This window comes from Pelmatolapia mariae, linkage group LG8 (genome assembly GCF_036321145.2).
Source record: "Pelmatolapia mariae isolate MD_Pm_ZW linkage group LG8, Pm_UMD_F_2, whole genome shotgun sequence".
NCBI classification, from domain to species: Eukaryota; Metazoa; Chordata; class Actinopteri; order Cichliformes; family Cichlidae; genus Pelmatolapia; species Pelmatolapia mariae.
The window spans coordinates 19,605,837-19,624,966 of record NC_086234.1 but is presented as its reverse complement, the minus strand read 5'-3'; the positions used below and the strand labels follow the sequence as shown (position 1 = coordinate 19,624,966).

At 42.0% G+C, this 19,130-nt stretch overlaps 1 protein-coding gene across 5 annotated transcripts; it reads left to right on the top strand.

Moving 5' to 3' along the window:
- The first annotated feature begins 33 nt into the window (after window positions 1-33).
- Window positions 34-18,863, top strand: LOC134632692 (katanin-interacting protein). Of its 5 annotated transcripts, none has more exons than XM_063481431.1 (29): window positions 34-162; window positions 736-858; window positions 2,111-2,199; window positions 2,476-2,651; window positions 3,081-3,193; window positions 3,308-3,409; window positions 3,564-3,713; window positions 3,953-4,196; window positions 4,365-4,490; window positions 4,606-4,691; window positions 4,939-5,036; window positions 6,838-6,934; window positions 7,110-7,319; window positions 7,676-7,813; window positions 8,611-9,469; window positions 10,012-10,779; window positions 10,865-11,073; window positions 11,267-11,345; window positions 11,447-11,624; window positions 11,733-11,898; window positions 12,549-12,715; window positions 12,810-12,874; window positions 13,834-13,944; window positions 15,644-15,783; window positions 15,889-15,990; window positions 16,074-16,234; window positions 16,852-16,878; window positions 17,132-17,217; window positions 17,315-18,862. In XM_063481431.1, exons 2-29 carry the CDS (start codon window positions 847-849, stop codon window positions 17,371-17,373), a joined length of 4,818 nt encoding a protein of 1,605 aa, XP_063337501.1. In that variant the 5' UTR covers window positions 34-162; window positions 736-846; the 3' UTR covers window positions 17,374-18,862. The 5 variants fall into 5 exon arrangements, with proteins under 5 accessions (XP_063337501.1, XP_063337498.1, XP_063337500.1 ...); XM_063481428.1 differs by having other exon boundaries at window positions 4,606-4,757; XM_063481430.1 differs by having other exon boundaries at window positions 4,365-4,496.
- The last annotated feature ends 267 nt before the right edge of the window (window positions 18,864-19,130 follow it).

The window sequence follows — 19,130 nt, the reverse complement described above, 5'->3', positions numbered from 1 at the left end:
AGCGGACCGGTTAGAGGCGTGGTTCTCTCTGAGGCGGCTCTCGCCATTGGTGGACAGCTATCCTGGTTACCAACCAACACAACACTGGGCACATGAGAAACCACAAAAAAGCTCGTGAATTTCAAAGATAATGGCTACCAAAGTACTCTTTTTAAATGGACCGTGAGTATTTTTCTTGTATATATCAGAGCCGAAATAAAGTAAAGGCTTTCTGAGATTATGAAGACGGTACGCAGGTTTATATGTCTTTTAATAGTAGTTGGAGGCTAACTCGCTAGCCTTTTTAGTTTAGTTATGAACGTCAGCACTGCTTTTATTGAGCTATCGGCTGCTTGCTAACGTCGCCTGCGCCACTACACCTACTAGTTAATTGATGCGATACAACCGCATAGGAGGTTGATAACCCGTTATCTTTCGCTTAAAGTTGACATAGTCAACAATGGCTAGCTCGTTAGCTCTTAATAGCATAGAAATTACTGTAACAGCAACGCTACCCGACAAGCCAACTCCGTGCACGAGTGCTGATGAAAACAAAATCCTGAGGTGGTTTAAAACGAGTTTTGGTCAACCTCTGCTTAAAATAAGATGCTAACGTTAACACAGTCGTGAATGTTTGGTATTTGGTACCTTGAATCGGCCAGCGGGTGTGGCGACATTTTCCAAGAGCTGTGCTCAAGGTACTTTAGGTTTCATGTCACGGCTAACCTCAGGGTTATCATGTCTGTCCCGCTACAGTGATGGACAAATACGGCACAGATTTGAGGGATACGTTTTGAGCAGGAGTGATCGCCTCTCTTCAAAAATATGGGATAGGGTCATGTGAGCAGCATCATCTGCAGTCACACGATGGATAACGAGGTAATGATAGCTTTAAGTTCAGATCATCTGCCATTTTACTTTACGTGATACACTTTTCATTAAACACTGTAATTTTCACGACCATGAAACTCAGTCAAAATAAAGGCATGCCATTTTGTGCACCAGTATCTGAGCTGTCACCCTGTCTCTATACTCTGTCACTAACAAGTATTTTCTACCCTTGCTTCTCATTTCTCTGCCTCCCTTCTGCTCCTGACCTTGACAGATGCTGTAGCCTAGTTGACTTGTAGAAACTGAGTAAGGCTTTGTGATTTCTTTGTTCGTCTTGCATGTTTCTTTAAAAATATATAACAAATGAAACGGCATGAGCTTTAGGCGATTGTGTTATGCAGTCAACCAGTGCTCCCTCCGAGACCCACTTTTTATTTAATCTGCTTAATTTTACTGCAGCCAGCATTATTAAGCTTAAAGCAGGCAGACATCTGGTCTTTTAATAAGGGCCATTTCATTTCAGCTGAGTGTAGTCTGAACAAGATGTATGCTGTCAGGGTTGTAGAACCCGTAGTGGTCCTCACTTTGGGATTTTTGGTTTAACGTGACAGTTATCGTTTTACAATCCATCACTTGAACTACAGCTAAAGAGCTACACTTCATGCACTGTGCACACATTATTGCAGGATGTGATCACCACTGAGGATATAGTAGGGCTGCCTTGTGAAAAAGTGGCTGAATTTGACAAGCCATGCAAGTATTGGGATCTTGGCCCATGCTGAGTCAGTAGTTTCAGCATGAGAGCTCAGCTTGGGCTCATTTTTTTTTGGCAGTATCTTTTGCTATGATCAATTGTGTGGCTTCATATAAAAATTGAGAGTTTGCGGCTCTTTAGCAGCAGATATTGTAGAGACTAATACTGTGTTAAGGTTTGCAGGTGCTGCTTTACAAATAATCCGTTTTTATTATGGTCCTAACCAATAAAACCTTTCTTAATTCATTTCTCGATCACCCATTTAACCTTAGGCTACACACTGACTAAATATTTTTAAATCCAACCGTAACCCCTGTGTCATGACACATTACGCATCCTTCACTAAAGCTTTAGTTCCACACTCGGCGGAGGAGCAAGTTGCTTGCATAATTGTGGTGATGCACGCAATAAAGTGAATGTGCATACCTGTGCAAGAATGAGTTGTATTATGACAATTTGTTGCCCACAAACCGCTGATGTAGGCCTTTCCGACCTTTTCATCGTGTGCGTGTGTGTGTGTGTTTACTGACGCGTGTGTTCTTGAAGGAGAGTAAGACGTGCCAAGGAGAGAAGCTCGCCTCTGCTGTAGATGACACTCTGGATGAATATTTAATCGCCCTCCAACACAAAAACAGGTGAAGTGTTAGCACAGGCTGCTGGGGAAGAGACAGATTGGATTTCACAGGGGAAACGGACAACTCCTGCATGACTTTCAGTGCTGCCTAATTGGAGCACTGATTGGCTTGCCTCCTTCCCTTGAGAAACAATACATATATTTTAAAAAGTAACGTAGCTTAAAGCTTTGGAATGTGTCATGTTGCATCCTGAATCCTTTGTTAGCCACGTCAAAACTGTGATAGGATTTGCTATATTTTCGAAAGATATTTATTAGCTCTTTATTTGTTCTCCAGGCTCTTAAAGCGCCTTAAAGTCAAAGACCCCAAGGAGATTGAGTTGGAACGGCTTGAGCAAGGTTTTTCAATTTATCTTAATGGAGCCAATGCCGAAGCCAGTAGGAAGCAAGCCAAGGGCTCCAACCAAAGGTCTCCCTCCTCACAGCCACCTTTGAGGCCTACATGTACAGCAGGTATGCTTTTGCACTTAGACTCAAAACTAGATATTCTTATATAACACTTGATTTTTTTCTTCTTATTTATTTAATTTTTCTGAATCTGTCATGCAGGCAGAGGTATTGTTGTTGAGTGTTCAGTCATGTTTAGGAGAAATCAAAGGTACTATCTCATGCTCTTTTTTTGTTGTTGCTACTGTCACCCATAAACCATATGGAAAACCAGCTAATAGCCACCACTCCTCAGCTTGTAGTTTGTGTGACAGGATCCCGTGCCCAGTCCCAGTGAATAAATGATAGTGACAGTTGTAGCTGGCAGGCAGTTTTTTCGTCTTCCTCTCTGTGCTGTGGACCATCTGCGTATGTGACTGTGTGTTCCTTCTCCTCCGAGGCAGTAGTCTGCTGCACGCTGCTCATGTTCGTTTCTGTGCTGTGACTCATCGGCAGATGTCTGTAGAAGCGCCCACCAGCTAACTGAAGACAGTAGTAAACTGGAGCAGACCCACAGGAAGAGAAGCCACACTGCCCCAGGAAAGGTCCAGAGGAAAGAATGGGTGCAGGTGCAGCCATCTGATATCCTTATCCTATCTGTATTAACTCTTATTGTTCAGCAAAAATAGACATTTCCTATTTAAGACACATGTTTGATATTTCCTCTTTTCTAATATGTGCAGGATCCTGTTAAAATTCGAACAGAGGATGGACCAAGTTTGCTAATCTCCCCAACAAAGCGCTACTCTGATGATTTTGAGCCCTATGAAAGCATAGACATGGAGGTAGAGTGAAGACATAACAATGCCTACTAAGCCTGTATGTGTGGGTGTTTTATTTTTAGGGGAGGGACTATGTGCCAGATGCAGCTGTCTGTAGTACTTAGCATCTCTCTATCTCTGCTATTTCCCCTTTATCCAATCATCACGTTTCATCCAGAGCTCCAGTCCACGCTCCCCTCGTAGTCCCTGCTGCCAGAGGAACACCTGCAAGGTGTCGCACTCTTTCAGCTCCAGGCCTGAGAGCCGAGGAGACCAGGCAAACCAGGAGCACAGTGAGAAGGTACTTCTCAACCTTGAGGAAGTGAAGGTGAGTGGATGAAAATGTATGCGCTTTTTTATGTCTTCTTGTCGAAGACGAATTAGATATAGAGAATCATTGTAATTTGGTTTATGCCTGTTGGTGGGAATTTATTTCACTTTTTAGTGGTAGTTTGTCAAATCACGAGGATGGTTAAACTGTCAGTATAAAGGGTGCGCAGGGTGTGAGGGCGCAGGACGATGACTTGTGCATGGATGAATATATAAATGCTGACCTTTGCAAACTAGGTTTTGCGTCGAAGCCTGGAGGTTAGCATGCGACGGAGCAGTCGTGGCTCAGCTGGGGAGGAGTCAGATGAAGAGTGGGTAGAGGAGCAGATTGAGAGGGATGAGAGCACAGAGAGTCTGGATGAACTGGGGCTGCCTCTCCCCTCCTCCAAGTCATCCTCCAACAGCTCTCGGCCCAGTGGCTCCCAAAGCCATTTTGACTCAGCGAACCTCATTGTGCTGGACTTTGGACCCTCACCTAAAGGTAGGCTAATATGGAAATTTGTTATTGATTTAGGGCGAAGCAAGAGAGGTAACATCCCCTGGTTTTCTGCGTCATCAGCACTGACCTAAGGATGTCTTTAGGCATGTTGTCAGCATATGAAAAGAAGCGTCTATTCCTGATCTTAATCAATTTGCTTTATTTTTCCAGGTCGTAAGATCGAGCGTTCACTGTCTGCAAAAAGGAAAGAAAGTGTTGAGACTTTTATACCCACCAAACCTATGTTGGTGAAGAGCAAGACATTAGATAGGCCACCTTCAAAAGAGAGCTGGGAAGGTCAGAGTAAGTCATGTTTTACAAACTCATCTCCCATTTTTGAATGAAAATGTGGCTGAGATATTCCATTCCACATGATTGTTGCTGCATAAAAAATGTGTATTTTCTGCTTAAGGGCCGAGGAGTCGGGTGGAGAGGCCGCTGTCGGCAAATAGAAAGTCTTCTGTCGAGGACCGGGACCCAGAGGAGGTTGCGATCAGGGTACGCCAGGCCATACAGAGAGAAAACAACCCAGTGCAGAGTGTAGAGCTCTTCAGTCGACACACGGTCTGCCTGAGCCACACTTCACTTCTTACATCTGTTATTACACCTCATTTTCATCTGTAACTGTATACTTTGCATATTTTTGATTTTATTCAATTGAATTTTCCTGGATTTGACGCACATGTGAATCTTGTCCCTTACATATGTTTTTCACATCGGTTTGATTTGTTTCTTTGTCCTCTAGGTCAGGGGACATCAGGTGATGAATGGTTTAGTGCACCACAACAAGGATGACAACAATGTCACTCTGGCCATGCAGAGAATCACACTCATGGGTCCCAGGTATGGTGACAGAAAAAGATACTTAAACACTCAGGAACAGAACGCTAACAGTTACAGTGTACTATGAAACAATTTTGATATAACTTAGGGGTGGCCAATTCCAGACCTCGAGAGCCGGTGTCCTGCAGGTTTTAGATGTGTCCTTGATCCATCACAGCTGATTTAAATGGCTAAATTTCCTCCTCGACATTTCTTGAAGTTCTCCAGCGGCCTGGTAATAAACTAATCATTTGATGATGGTGTGTTTTGACCCAGGGTGTTATCTAAAACTTGCAGGGCACTGGCTCTCGAGGCCTGGAGTTGGCCACCCCTGACATAGCTGGACTTTCTTTGCAGTAGGTGGTTCAAAAGAACCTATAAGCCCAGCAACAAAGAATGGGTATTATGATGGTGATTATTAACAGTCTTTGTTATCCCAGGCTTTTCAGTTAAGGCCATATGTGCACACTACAATAAAATGCATGTGTAACATGTTATTGGACTGTTCTTCCACTAAACATTAATCGATCAAGTAATGCCTACTTCAGTCAGAGACATTACCAGAGATATTTGTAATTTAAAAAAAACATGCATCTCTCTGGGAGAATGACGTAAGACAGTAGTGGGCAGTTACTGCCTTATTTTCTGGGTGAGTGAGTGCTAATCAGCTAGCTGTCTCCCATTTCTCTCTGACAGACTGATCAGGTTCATTTTGTGACGTTTCTTGAGGCATTTCATCAGATTTAACTAACATCTTTGACTGCAGCTGGTGAGAAGAGTGCTTGCTCTGTGCTGTAGATTTGCTGCAAGCTGGAGGATCACTCTAACCAGAACCTGCTGCAGGTGCAAAACTAGTTCATGGGCTACCATTCAAAGTTCACAGAGCCTGCAGAGCAGAACAAGGACTGTTTCACCAGCTGCACTTTAAGACAGTGGAAGTGGAGTCTGTTCACATGATGAAGAACAGGCAGCTGATTATTGCACCATATGTATATGACATTATTTATCAGTTTCTTTAAAAAAATCATACATGCCTCCTTTTGCGTGCATATGGTGTGTAAATGAAATCTAATTCAATCAGTTCTGTTGGAAACACTGGAATATTTGTTCAACCATGATCCAGTTCAATTTGATGCGTGACACAAATTCAATTCTAACCCAGTACATAATCAAGGAGGCATTGAAATCAGTTAAATTTTTGGCCATACCAAAGTGAAACTAATCTTCTTGTGTGAATATTTTTTTTGTAATGAACAACAAAGAGTCTTTACTCTGTGTTATGTTGGCTCTATTACCAGACCAAGCGGGCTGTAACTTCACAGCTTTGTTTGTTGGTGTTACAAATGTTCGCCTCAACAGGTTGTGTATCTGCAGAAAATCTGTATAACTCATAGAGCACATCAGCGAGAAAAGAATAAGTGAAAATGTTGCATTTACACCCAGTTTTATTGGTGATAATTGAACCTGTCCGCTGTGAGAGCGTATAAAGTGTCCAGCACAAGTTACTATGGTGATGTATCCAAAAAAAGAGCCACCTGACATTAAAATAGTCTGACTTTAGGCTCAGCTTACCTTGTTGACTCATTAATCTCACTTCCTTCCTAGTACATCTCGTTATTGCCTGTGGTAATTCTGTAAATGCTTTGATGTTATAACACCTATTGGTTGAAATATAACAATGAGTGTATACCCAATGACCTTGAAATTATGTATGGATTTAGCTACTGCAGTGCTTTGCATTAATATGAAGATTGAGGATAAATAAATAAATGGAACGATAAACAGAGCAGGCAAGCTAAAGTGTCGTCATTCTTTTATTCAGTCAACAACAGAAACTGCTGAAAGCCTTGGAGAAACTTGAAGGTGGACCTGGTTGCAGCATCCCTCAAAGTGTGAAAACAGACTACACCAAGCAGCCGGTGAGCTAATGACACACTTTCCCAGATCAGAATGAATAATCCTGATGCTGTTGGGTGGGATACCTCTGAACTGCCCACTTTCTGCTGTAACAAAACAAATTTCCCACGTGTGGGACTAATAAAGGTTATCTTATCTTATCTTATCTTATCTTAACGTTTTGTTTCACTGTTGCAGAGAAGGCAGTCGTCACCAGAGTACACACCTGCATTGTATGTTACCATGGAGATACTGTCAAACTGGGGGAACACGCTGCAGGTCGGGCTGACTGAGTTGCAGTTCTTCTGCCTCAGAAACAAGAAGCTTTACGTGTCGCCTCATGATTTAGACATCAGGAATGCTGACTTTCCTGGTAATTTGGGGGCGCTCGTCAATGGAAAAGTGAAGGTCAGTCTCTTCTGCTGTAGTGTGTGTGTTTGTGTGTGTGTGTGTTGTAATTTATTCCCCATCTTGTAGGAAATAAATAAGTTGCCATTATGAAAAAGTGGCTGTTTTGAGTTCTTTATCATTTTTCATTGCACTACTTATGAAAATTTAACAAGCACAAAGTTTGTGTGACACAGCAACTAAACATCAGCTGCTCCCATCAATAAATGCCACAGCACTTGCCAAGAGACCATTGGCAGCCAACAAGGCCACAATCAGCTAGTACTGATGTTCAGACTATATATCTGTCCATCCTTGACTTCTTATGAATAAGTTGTTTTTCTTTTCATTTTGTTTTTCTTCTCTTGGTTTAACAGACCACCAAAGACCGTCATATGTGGACGTGTCCGTTCCACCCACCCATTCAGCTCTACTTCATCATCAGGAACACCGAGCGCTCTCCAGACTTTGGAATATCTTGTATTAAAATCTGGAACTACAACAGAAGCTTCAATGTATGTGTATTCAATAAATTTTATATCAGTTCTTCAACACAATCAGTTACAAACTGTTTGATTTCTGTTGCAAGCTGATAGATGGTGCCTGATTGTACATTTCCATTATAACAGTGGATGACTGTATTGGTTTGGTTACGTCACAGATGCACTGCTCTTTAAGCACTGGCTGTCTGAGCTGCCACTCAGTCTGTCCAAATGTGGAACAGTGAGAGATTAGCCTCAGAGGATTAGTGTAACATGGGCTTCTGCCTGTCAGCGTCTCTGCTGTTAAGAAGGGGGCAAAAAGACCCCAGGTTTTCCTAGTTTACACCGACCATTAGTATTTAGCAATATTTGTGCCGGACTGTGAATGAGAGCTTGAACCTGTAAGGTAAGGAGTTTGGAGTATTTTCTAGACTTCTCTGGGTTCATAGTGGTTTATTGTCTAGAGGATCAAAAGGTCGCAGTTGCACTAATTAGCAGCTAGCTAGAGCATGTTAGTCAATAGTGTGTTTTATGAAATTAGATTTTTTTTTTAACACTCATCAGGTTGCAGCTTGTGATCCTTTTGCTTGAATTTTAATCAAACATGATTCATTATACAGAGAAATGAAATGCTAAATATTTTCCCACCATTTGGTTTTACAGCTTCACTCAAATGTTTGGTGTTAATTCTGTGAAGAATTGAAATGTGAAAATCATTATTTCTTCATTTCGTGGCATAATTTAGTCCTTAAAATCAAATGCTTTTGAAACTGTTAAACATCCGTCTAAATTAAAGACGCTTGTAAACTGATGTGCTGTATCTTTGCCAGGAGCTTGACGTAGGTGCACGACATATAAAGCTGTACCTGAACAGCACGTTGGTGTTTGAAGGTGAGCTGGAGAAGGGCTGTGGCAACCAAGTCTTTGACTACAGCACCACAATTGATCTTCAGGATTGCCAGGTCTCCGACTCTGTGTTTTCCAGCCCTGTGGCTTCAGGACACAGTCTAAGAGGGGTCACTCCCCTTTGCTATGAAGACAGTAAGGGTGGAGAGGGTAGCATCTCCCAGAGATACCAAAGTTCGAATGCATTGTCTGACACAGCAGGCCAGAATGTGGTAGACATGCAGGAGAAATCACATACACCGCTACCACCTATCACTGCTTCTGTGGGAGTTTCATCCTCTACTCGTCACTCCTCGATACAAAGGAACTCTTTTGACCTGTCTGCCTCAGAGGAGACCCACTCTCTCAGGCAGCAGGTGGAGCAGTCAGCACCCATGGAGCAGACAGTCACCACCCAGCCATCCTCCTCACGGGTTGCCCCGCAGTGGCTGCAGCCTCTGAACAGAGGTGCTCCAGAGGGATGTGAGACCAGCAGGGAGAGGCCACGGTGGCTGGTACCCCAGCATTCTGCAGAGCTCAAACAGCCATCAGCTTCATCCTCTTCCATGCTCCCAGAGTTGCCATGTAACCCAGGACGTGTGTGCAGAGGGGTGGAGAGAACGGCGAATGGGGTTCAGTGGAAGGCTGACTCTTTGGACCTGAGCTGCGACCTGCTTGAGGAGGTCGGGGAGCAAAGGTCAGACAGGCCCATCAGCGGACGGAGGAGCTCATTTAGAAACTCCACAGCCAGTGTAAGGCAGACAGGGGAACAACACCACAGAGCTACAGCACTGACAAACGCTGGTATGCACTGTCAGAATTTTGATCCTGAAACAGAGAGACAAATCTGTATATATGGTTACTCCAGCTTTTCTATAAATTTAGCTCTATTTCATCTTAAAAAATATCAGGGTATCATCGGTCAGGGTAGGGACAGATAAGCAACCTTAATGCTGTCTGAGTTTTCATTACCTTTCAAAGGAAATCGTATCCACTGATTAAAAATACAAAGGAATATACTTTTGGAGAGTTTAGGAGAATAACATTAATATGTATATAGTTTAGCTAACTAGAGTCTCTATTCTCACCTTACTGGCAGTCATTTGTTTGATCTAATCATTGTCATTCTTTTTGCTGTTGATTACTTTGGCAAATATATTACTGCTCTTTAATCTTACTGATTTATTTGCATTGGGTTCATTTATGTAAACTTTTAATTGGATATTTAGTGAAACACAAAGACTTATAGATTTTAGTTATATTTGATGTCGGACAGTTCTTACAGGCTAATTTCTTTCGTTTTGGTTTGTTAGTAATTTATAGTCTAATGTCTGTGTGTTCTCCAGATGAGCCCATGTCTTTGGTGAGTGCTAGCAGAAGGCAGAGTAGCTCTCGGGCCCGGCTGCACAGCCAGCAGGATGACACCCTCATGGAGTCCTGGGATTCACTCACTAAGTTCAACCAATGTCAGCGTGGACGCATCTCCAACATGGCGTTCGAAGGCGACATATTTGATGAGTTTCTTCAGCGCCAGGGCCGTGGTCCACCCACAGTCCCACCCATCTCTTCTTCACCACCCAGAAGCCCTCTGTCCTCCTTAACCCCTCAGGGGACACTTTGTGAAGGCCCTGATGACGATCCATCCATGGAGCGGGAGGACGAGTTTGAGATTCCAGTGTTGCCGCAAGGCCAAAGGCTGGTAATCAACATTTTGTCCACCTGGGGTGATCGTCACTATGTGGGTCTCAACGGCCTGGAGGTTTTCAGCTCTAGTGGAGAGCCTCTCCGACCTGTTTATATCCACGCTGACCCGCCAGACATCAACATTCTCCCAGCATACGGCAAGGATCCACGCGTAGTCACCAACTTAATCGATGGCATCAATCGGACTCAGGATGACATGCATCTTTGGCTAGCCCCGTTTACTCCTGGTTGTAGCCACACCATTTTCATGGACTTTGGAGTGCCCCACAAAGTGGCCATGATCCGTGTGTGGAACTACAACAAGTCGCGCATCCACTCATTCCGAGGCGTGAAAGAGGTAGAAATGCTTCTGGATGGAAGGTGCATCTTCAGGGGGGAGATTGCAAAAGCGTCTGGAACTCTTTCTGGAGGTATCTGATCAGAACAACTTCACAAGAGTTTATGCTCCATTGTGTGTTATTTTTTGACCAACTTATCCTTTATTCATACGCTCAGGACTGGACCAGTTTGGCGACACTATCCTCTTCACCACTGATGATGAGATACTGGAGGCTATGTCTCGTTATGATGAGACCTTCCTTAGTGAAGGTGAAAGTCCTGAGAGCATGGTGTATGAGGAGGAGCTGCAGAGACCACGCACTGCTGATGGAGAGGGAGAGGAACGACCTTTTACCCAGGCTGGTTTCAGAGAGGAAGACCTCACTGTAAGTACTGGTCTCATTTGAGAATTTGAATCATAAATTCATAAAGCAACTTATTCCAAGGTGTGATAGAGTTAACATTCATTATGTGGCCCCAAATGATCAGAGCAGACAGGCACAAAGGGCAAACTAGCCACACCATCAACAGGACTGTGTGGTACAGTTATGCTTTAAATGCAATGTTGTTTTGTTTTAGCTGAAACTTCAACTCAACTCTACTATGAGCCCATCTGCAGAGAGCTTAGAGCTCATTCCTGGGATGCACACAGGAAAGTGTGAGTACATCAGTCATATCCTGTCATATTATGGTTGCCTCTCTGTTTTTGGCTTTGTGTTTTGGATATTTCTGGATGCTTACAGTCTGTCTTAATCCCAGGCCTTAGACTGGAAATGACCTTGACATGGGGCGATCCCCATTACATGGGCCTGACAGGACTGGAGATCGTGGGGAAGGATGGAGAGACTTTACCTTTAGATCTTAGTATGATTGCTGCTTCACCCAGGGACCTCAACGACCTACCTGATTATGGAGATGATCTGCGCACACTTGATAAGTATGCCTGACACTAAATGTAACATGCCCTTTGATATTGCAGTTAAAGTCCAGGCATACATCATTATTATGTAAGATACAGTGTATAATGTCTACTGTCATTATTTAGACTTATTGATGGCCACAACATTACCACCGATGACCAGCATATGTGGCTGATTCCTTTCTCCTATGGAGAGTCCCACACCTTGACCATTACCTTCAGCAAGGCCCAGACCATCGCTGGTCTCCGCTTCTGGAACTACAACAAGTCTCCTGAGGACTCTTACAGAGGGGTGAGACACTTTCTGCCAGGCTGAACCCACATTTGTTATGATGCAGAATGAAGTTTATTTCAAATACTAACATGTTTAAGATATTTCGTACTTTACATGATAATTCATAAATTAACAAAATATTGTGAACTGAATTAGTGCCACTTCCTTCAGGTGGAGTCAGGTGATAATTTTGAACAAGTATAATTCACATATTACTTAAGGCCATATTCTGCTTTGCGGTTATAAAAGGTCTGTGGTTACAAAGCCCAAAGTCCAGTTTTAATACATGCAGTATCAGACCACATATTAGCTGACCAATCAATGTAGACTGGGCCCTTCTGGGGTTGGAGGGTTTAAAGAGACAAGAGATAAAATACTGTGTGAGAGAAATAACAACAATATTACAGTGTTTTATGAAAATTAATGTATGTAAACACACTGTAGGACACCCTTAATATGGATTTATGAAGCTGTAAATCTGATCTGACTTAAAAAGGGCTACTCATTTGTACAAAGAGCAGTATGTGCTGAAAAAGTGATGACTGTGTATAATGCTGCAAAGCATGGATTACTTATTGTGACGGATTTTTATTTTTAACCACAGAAGTTCTTTGCAGAACACTTTATGCATCTTATAAAACATAAAAATGTCCACATGTTTGGTTCAGGTGAAACTGATTCATCTGTTCTTGGATGATGTTCCTATCTCACCAACGGAGGGATTACTGATCAGGAAGGGACCGGGCAATTGTCACTTTGATTTTGCCCAGGAGATTCTCTTTGTTGACTTTCTCCAGACTCCAGCTGATAACAGGAGTAATGAAGACTACCACAGGTGAAGACCAGAGTATGAGTTTGAGTAAAACTGCTGTTTCATCAGAAATTCTGAAAACTGCCTTTCCTTATTTATAACTTTATTTTTAATTCAGAGGACACTCTAAGAAACAAGAACAGCCCAGCATGGACTATGAGGCTCCCATCATGCCTTGTGGGTGTATCCTTTTTCTAAAGAGATTTCACACATTACGCTTATGCATGCTGTGCTCCTGTCTGCCCTATTGGTCCAAAAATGTTCTGTGGATATTTTTTAAATGCATGGATCAGATTGAGTTCAGACCACGTTAAATAATCTGCATTGGTTGCTTTGGCAACACCACTGGCATGCACATGCTCATCAAGAGCTTACAGAAGGAAAATGTCTGGCTGGAGGAGAAATAGAAATGTGTCCAGTCATTTCAGTGTGTTGTGATATTGCGCAAAACCTTTCCACATATGAGAAAATAGCAGTGAAAACTGGCTGACAGGTTAGTGTGTATTTAACACAGAAAAATCACTATATAGTTTGGTGTAGCGACAAATGATAAGTTAAACACTTTATCGAACTCATGTTTTCATCCACTGTTCTCACAAACATTACAATGTGCCCTCCTTTCACGTTCGGTCTAGGAGCCAGCCAGGGCTCACCTCTGTAACCTCTTACTATATCAGTCTTCCTGGAACTATTAACTTTGTGAAATAATGTGGACACAGGCAGAGCAAAAACCTTTGTTTCGTGTGAATGATTCGTTACTGGTGGTTGGTGACTGCTATTCTGAGGTTGCTGGTTATGCAATTAAGTGGTTAAAATCACAGGCCATGCCTCAGACTGGTGAATGTACACCAGCCAGAAGAACCACCTGGAATTTGGGTGGATCAGATTAAGACCAGGCCTTAAAAATGTAGTGGGAAGATTTAACCCATTGCATCTGAATAATAATTTGTCTGTAACTGTACACATTTTGAACTCTAAACAAAAGCTGAACATTATAGACTTGATAAAGAAAAGTTGTTTTTGTCCACTAAAGTGGTAAAAATGCTCTTATCTTTCTTTTTTCCTTTTCTAAGCAGCTAGAAAAGGAAAAAGCTGGATCTAAAATGCTTGATGTTGTCTTTTCCTTGACTTTCACCTGTCAGTCATTTTTCAGCTCCAGCTGTTAACAACCTGGGGAGATCCATACTACATTGGTCTGAACGGCCTTGAGTTTTACAATCAGAACCATGAGAAGATCAGCCTCAGTGACAACAGTATCCTTTCTCATGATTCAGACTCTCATCTGACCTCACTGGCTCGAATTCACCTCACTTGCTGGAATATGTTAATGTTTACTGTTAATGTGGTCAGATGGGTGCCTGGTTAAGAATGCGTGGTGTACAGTTGTGGTCAGAAGTTTATATACTCTCATCGTGGGGAGAAATGTCACGGTAATTTTGGACTTTTAATGATTTCTTTGGGCTGTTCTTTCCCCAATTATTCACATCTTTAAAGACTTGGGTAGACAAAGAACTGGGTACACAAATATTTACATACATCGCTTTTATCTTTTAATTGAGGTTCTTCAATGTCTTTTAACTTGACAAGGCCAAGAACTGTTAACTTCTCATTAGTGATCATGATTGACTACAACTGGTAGTTTGTCTTTGCTAACAAAAAAGGGATTTGTTTGACAACTCTCAGTGGACTGACCAATAATCAGAACAATGAGAAAATCCAAGGAACTCAGTGAAGATCCAACAAGGAGAACTGTAGATTTACAAAAGCTGGGAAGGTCTCTTGGAGCCATTTCTAAACAGCTGCAGATTCCAGGATCATTGATTCAAACAATTGTACATATGTACAAATTATTCAGATGTCTCACCACTTTACAGGTTTTGGAAGAAGACCCAAACTTTCACCCTCATATGGGAGTAAATTGGTTAGGATATTCAGGAACCATCAAGGGCCAAGCCTGCCATGAGCTGGAACCTGCTGAGACACCAGTGTCACTGTCCAAAGTGAAGTGAGCCTTACTGAGAGGGTGCCAACCAAGAAAGAAGGCCCTACTCCAAAATCCAAGCCTAAAACCTAAGAACACTGTACCAGCTGTCAAGCATGGTGGTGGTAGCATCATACCTTGCGGCTGTTTTGCTGCCGGTGGTACTGATACACTGCACAAAGTGGATGGAATAATTAAGGAGGATCAATCGCTAGATGGTTGAAACTGAGACATAGGTGGGTGTTCCAACAGGGCAATGATCCCAAAAGATCCAAAGACCTTTTCTAGCCCCAACCTCAGTGCTATTGAAAATCTGTGGACTTCACTTAAAATTCTTACAAGTCACTCTAATGAACTCTAACAAAGAAGGGTGATCAAATATCGAGGTAGAATTATACCTGTGAGGCTTGTTTATGGCTACCAAAAGACACTGTGTGAATTGGAGAAAATCCAAAACAAAATCAAATTTGTTCACCCAGTTCTTTTTAAAAGATTTATTAAATGCTGTATAATCATTCCACCCCGGAAAATCAGCATGACATTCATGCCTATGTTGATTGGATGAAACTTCTGACAACAACTGTAAATCAGTCACTTTAGATTGATAGGTATTAAGTCACTAGCCTATTAATGTTTTCCTCTTAAAGGATCAAGCGTTACATCCTACCCTAATAACATAAGGATTTCGAGCAGTAGTGCATGGTTGTTTACTCTTATAGGTAACTGTGACAATCAAATTGAAATAATATTTAGTGTGAATTATACTTATGCATTTTATTAGTGTATTCAAGGGGTTCAAATTAAAAAAAGCAGTCTAGTTTATTTGATTTGGGTTTACATAATATATCTCTGAAAGAGTTTGTGACTACTGTAAAACACTGTTCTCATGAAACTCTAAGTAAAGTTGTGGGTAATTAGCAGCTGTGTTTATATTAATAAACATGATGAGACCTCAACATTACGTCCACCAGACATTGCTGCTTTTCCAGACAGTGTGAATGTGCTGGACAATGTGAGCGGTGATGTGAGGACTCCAGATAAATTAATAGATGGAGTCAACTGCACCCACGATGGAAGACACATGTGGTTAGCCCCAGTGCTTCCTGGCCTGGTGAGAAAGACAGTGTGTGTGTGAGTGTGTAAGAGAGAGAGAGAGACTGTAGGCAGCTGATCAAAGTTTGCAGCTGACACGAGTGTATGCTCTGTTTCCATGCAGGTGAACCGTGTGTATGTCATCTTTGATCATCCAGTGACTGTGTCCATGATCAAGCTGTGGAACTACTCAAAGACGCCTCAGAGAGGAGTGAAAGAATTTGGGGTAAGCCTACTTCTCTCTCTGCTGCGGGTTTAACAATCACTTATGTTTGTTAACTAATGGTGCATGTTTCTCCGTGAGTCCAGCTGCTGGTGGATGACCTCCTGGTATATAATGGCATCTTGGACTGCGTAAGCCAAGTGACACGAGGCATCCTGCCTACTTGTGACCCTGTGGTGCCCTACCACACCATCCTGTTCACAGATGACGTCTACATTACTCACAGAGAGAGGAACACTGTCATCAGGTACTCAGGCTTTTTTTTATTAATTTATTGTATTTTTTTTGAAAGATGAATTCATGAACGGCTGCTTGCTTACAGGCTAAATGCTGATTGTTATTTAGGTTTGCCTTATTTAGAAAAGGGGTATCAGACATGCACTCGGCTGCCAGCTGACTGGACGCCTTGCAGAGTGTGAAATTTGCAGAGGAGGTTATGTTGCAGGATGTTAAAAATGGGTAACATAAAAGTGTTTTTCCAGAATCTTACAAATTACCTTTGTTATCCCATACTACACTGAAGTGTGACTGTTAATCCAAGGAGCCATGCTCTTACTGAGACTTTTAATTCCACAGTCTTCTTAAAGACGTCTTACACTGCTCATCATCTTTTTTGTAAATGGATAAAATGTATGAGAGGACTTTTTAAGTGTATTTTGAATGCTGCTTTGCTTTTGGTGTACGACCCTCTAGAAGTCAGATTGAGCTGCATGTGGCCCATGAACTGAAATGACACCCGTGATCTGTCATGTAAATGCTTTTTGACAGGCCTGTTGCGTTTCTGACAATCGAACAGATTTACTGACAAATTTGGTTAGATTAACTCAGTAGTTTTGAAAAGACTTGTACTCTTCTCCACTTCAGCCCCCGTGGCAGCAGACACCGTCAACAGTGAGTAACAGGATAGTAAAAAACCCAGTGCTGCTGCCTCCTTGTGGTCACTCCCTGTACTGAAGATTCCTCAAGTGCCCTCAAACATCCCACATCCTCCTTACCACATGCTTGACTTGTGATCCCCAGAGTCCCTCCTCTCCCTGACTTCGAGCTTTGTCAACCCTCCCTTTTGTGTTTTATTGCCCTTTTCCGGTTCTCGCTGGCACTATAAACATCCGCTGTGTCTTCCTTTTCTCGTGTTGCCTTGTAGTAATTATGTGGAGGATCAGGATGTGAAGATGACCAATGAGAACCAGATAGTTCATCACAATAAGAAGAAGCAGACGGCAGACCCAGGTGAATCAGAGAAGCGATTGGAGCACTTTAACATGGATGGATTTGTCTGTTTTAAAATGTCTTTGTTAACTCTTCTGCTCTGTTCTCACTCATTCAGCTCTACGACCTAAAACCTGCATGACTGATGGTGGGAAACATGGAAGGAGGAGGTACTGACTGACATGGAATCAGTGTTTTTACAGTTTGAGGAGAGCTGAAGGGAAGAACCTATGGCTGACTCTTTTATTCCACTTTTTTTGGTGGGTGACTTTTGAAAACCTCCTTTACACCACGTCCCAAAGCAGCCACCCAGCTGTGATTTGTAAAGGCGTCACCCCAGCATCTCACACGGTCCACAATTAAAAGGACAGAGATTATACACACACACACAGGATTCCACTTTATGGTTGGATTTCTCTCCTTTCCTTTGCTGTGAAAACGAGTCCACAGATATCCTGAACATGTACTGTATAGTTGTCCCTCCCTCAGTGCCAGGAGAAAACTGTCGAGGCTGCATTTTATCAGCCATATTATTGTGCCTAGTACCAACACTATTATCTGTGGCTGCTACTTGTGACTTGTGCTGCATATCCCAATGCTGCTTCTGGCGTGTACATAATCCAGGAAAGAAAAAAAAAAAAGCTCAAAGGCCACACGAATACACTGTCACATCAGGACGCTACGTTAATTAATTAACATTATTCACCAACGAGCCTAGGCATTTAGCTCTCAGCCTAATGGGTATGAAAACACTCCCACCAGTGCACAAACCAAGCCTAATGCTATGCAGCCACTAATTTATATCTATTAATATTTATATATCTTGGATAATATATTTCACAAGTGAGTGGTTTTACTTGGGGAAGTACTTTCAGAGAGGTTTTTACATTTGCAAGATTCACATTAACGACTAATGCGATAGTAGAGGAACATTGAGGATTGAAGCCGCTCAAAGCTTCACATTAATACTAACAAATATCTATTTGGCTTCACACAATTAGGTCAGTTTGTTTTTTCTGCTTCGCATCAAGTAGGAAAAGCTTGTTTGCAATCCAAGTGACCTTTATTGAAGTTGCTATGCACATGCACTAGATTGTTTGACTTTTTTCCCCCTTTTTTTTGGCGGCAAACATTTCCACAGCAGTCTTTTTAATTCGGTTAAAAAATAGAAACAATTTTCCACTTTTAGCGTTTGAGTAGATAACAGGCAACTTCTAATATGCAAATATTATAAACTTACCTCAAATTAAGAAGAGCAGTTGTTTAAAAGGGGATAAATAGGAATCTGTGTTCACTAAAATACTTGGTAGTCTGTGCTGTACTTTTTTTTCACTCAGTGTTCATTGTACTAACTTGTTGCATGGGAAAATCTCCTCAGCATTTTTTTAGGTGTTTTTACTGCGTCATTGAGCCCCAGTATAAACTATTCTACACTCCTTACAGCTGGGAGTCATTGTATATGAAATGCAGTTTTATGTATTTAATTTCATTATGTCCCGCAGCAGTAATACTCATTACTCCCCATCTCCATTCTGCTCTGTGGAGTGGTGGCCATTATTGTAGCCGTGACATTTAGTGTTTCGAAATATTTATTTTTCTAATCTTGATTAAATATGTATATTTGAAGTAGGTTTATTGGAATGAATAAAATGTGAAAAAAATAATAGTTTACCTCCAGTTTTCTGGAAATTCATCCTCTTGTTGTGCTTTTTTTGGGGGGGAATGTCTGGAGTGATCTGCATCAAACTCTATAAGCGGGCCACTTGGGTTTTTCTGTTGATCTCTTATGTTCAGACTTCCTTGCCCTGACTCTTTCTCACACACATCTGAACTAAACCCCCAGAAAAGAGTCTATGAATAACCTCATGGGGGATCAGCAGCATGCCATAAAAAGACAAAATAAAACAGGACAAGCCAGTTCCATAAATATATCC

Coding starts and splice junctions, on each gene's coding strand:
- LOC134632692 (XM_063481427.1), top strand. Junction 3,714..3,952: donor TCAACCTTGAGGAAGTGAAG/GTGAGTGGATGA, acceptor TTTGCAAACTAG/GTTTTGCGTCGAAGCCTGGA. Junction 13,945..15,643: donor GATCAGCCTCAGTGACAACA/GTATCCTTTCTC, acceptor TACGTCCACCAG/ACATTGCTGCTTTTCCAGAC.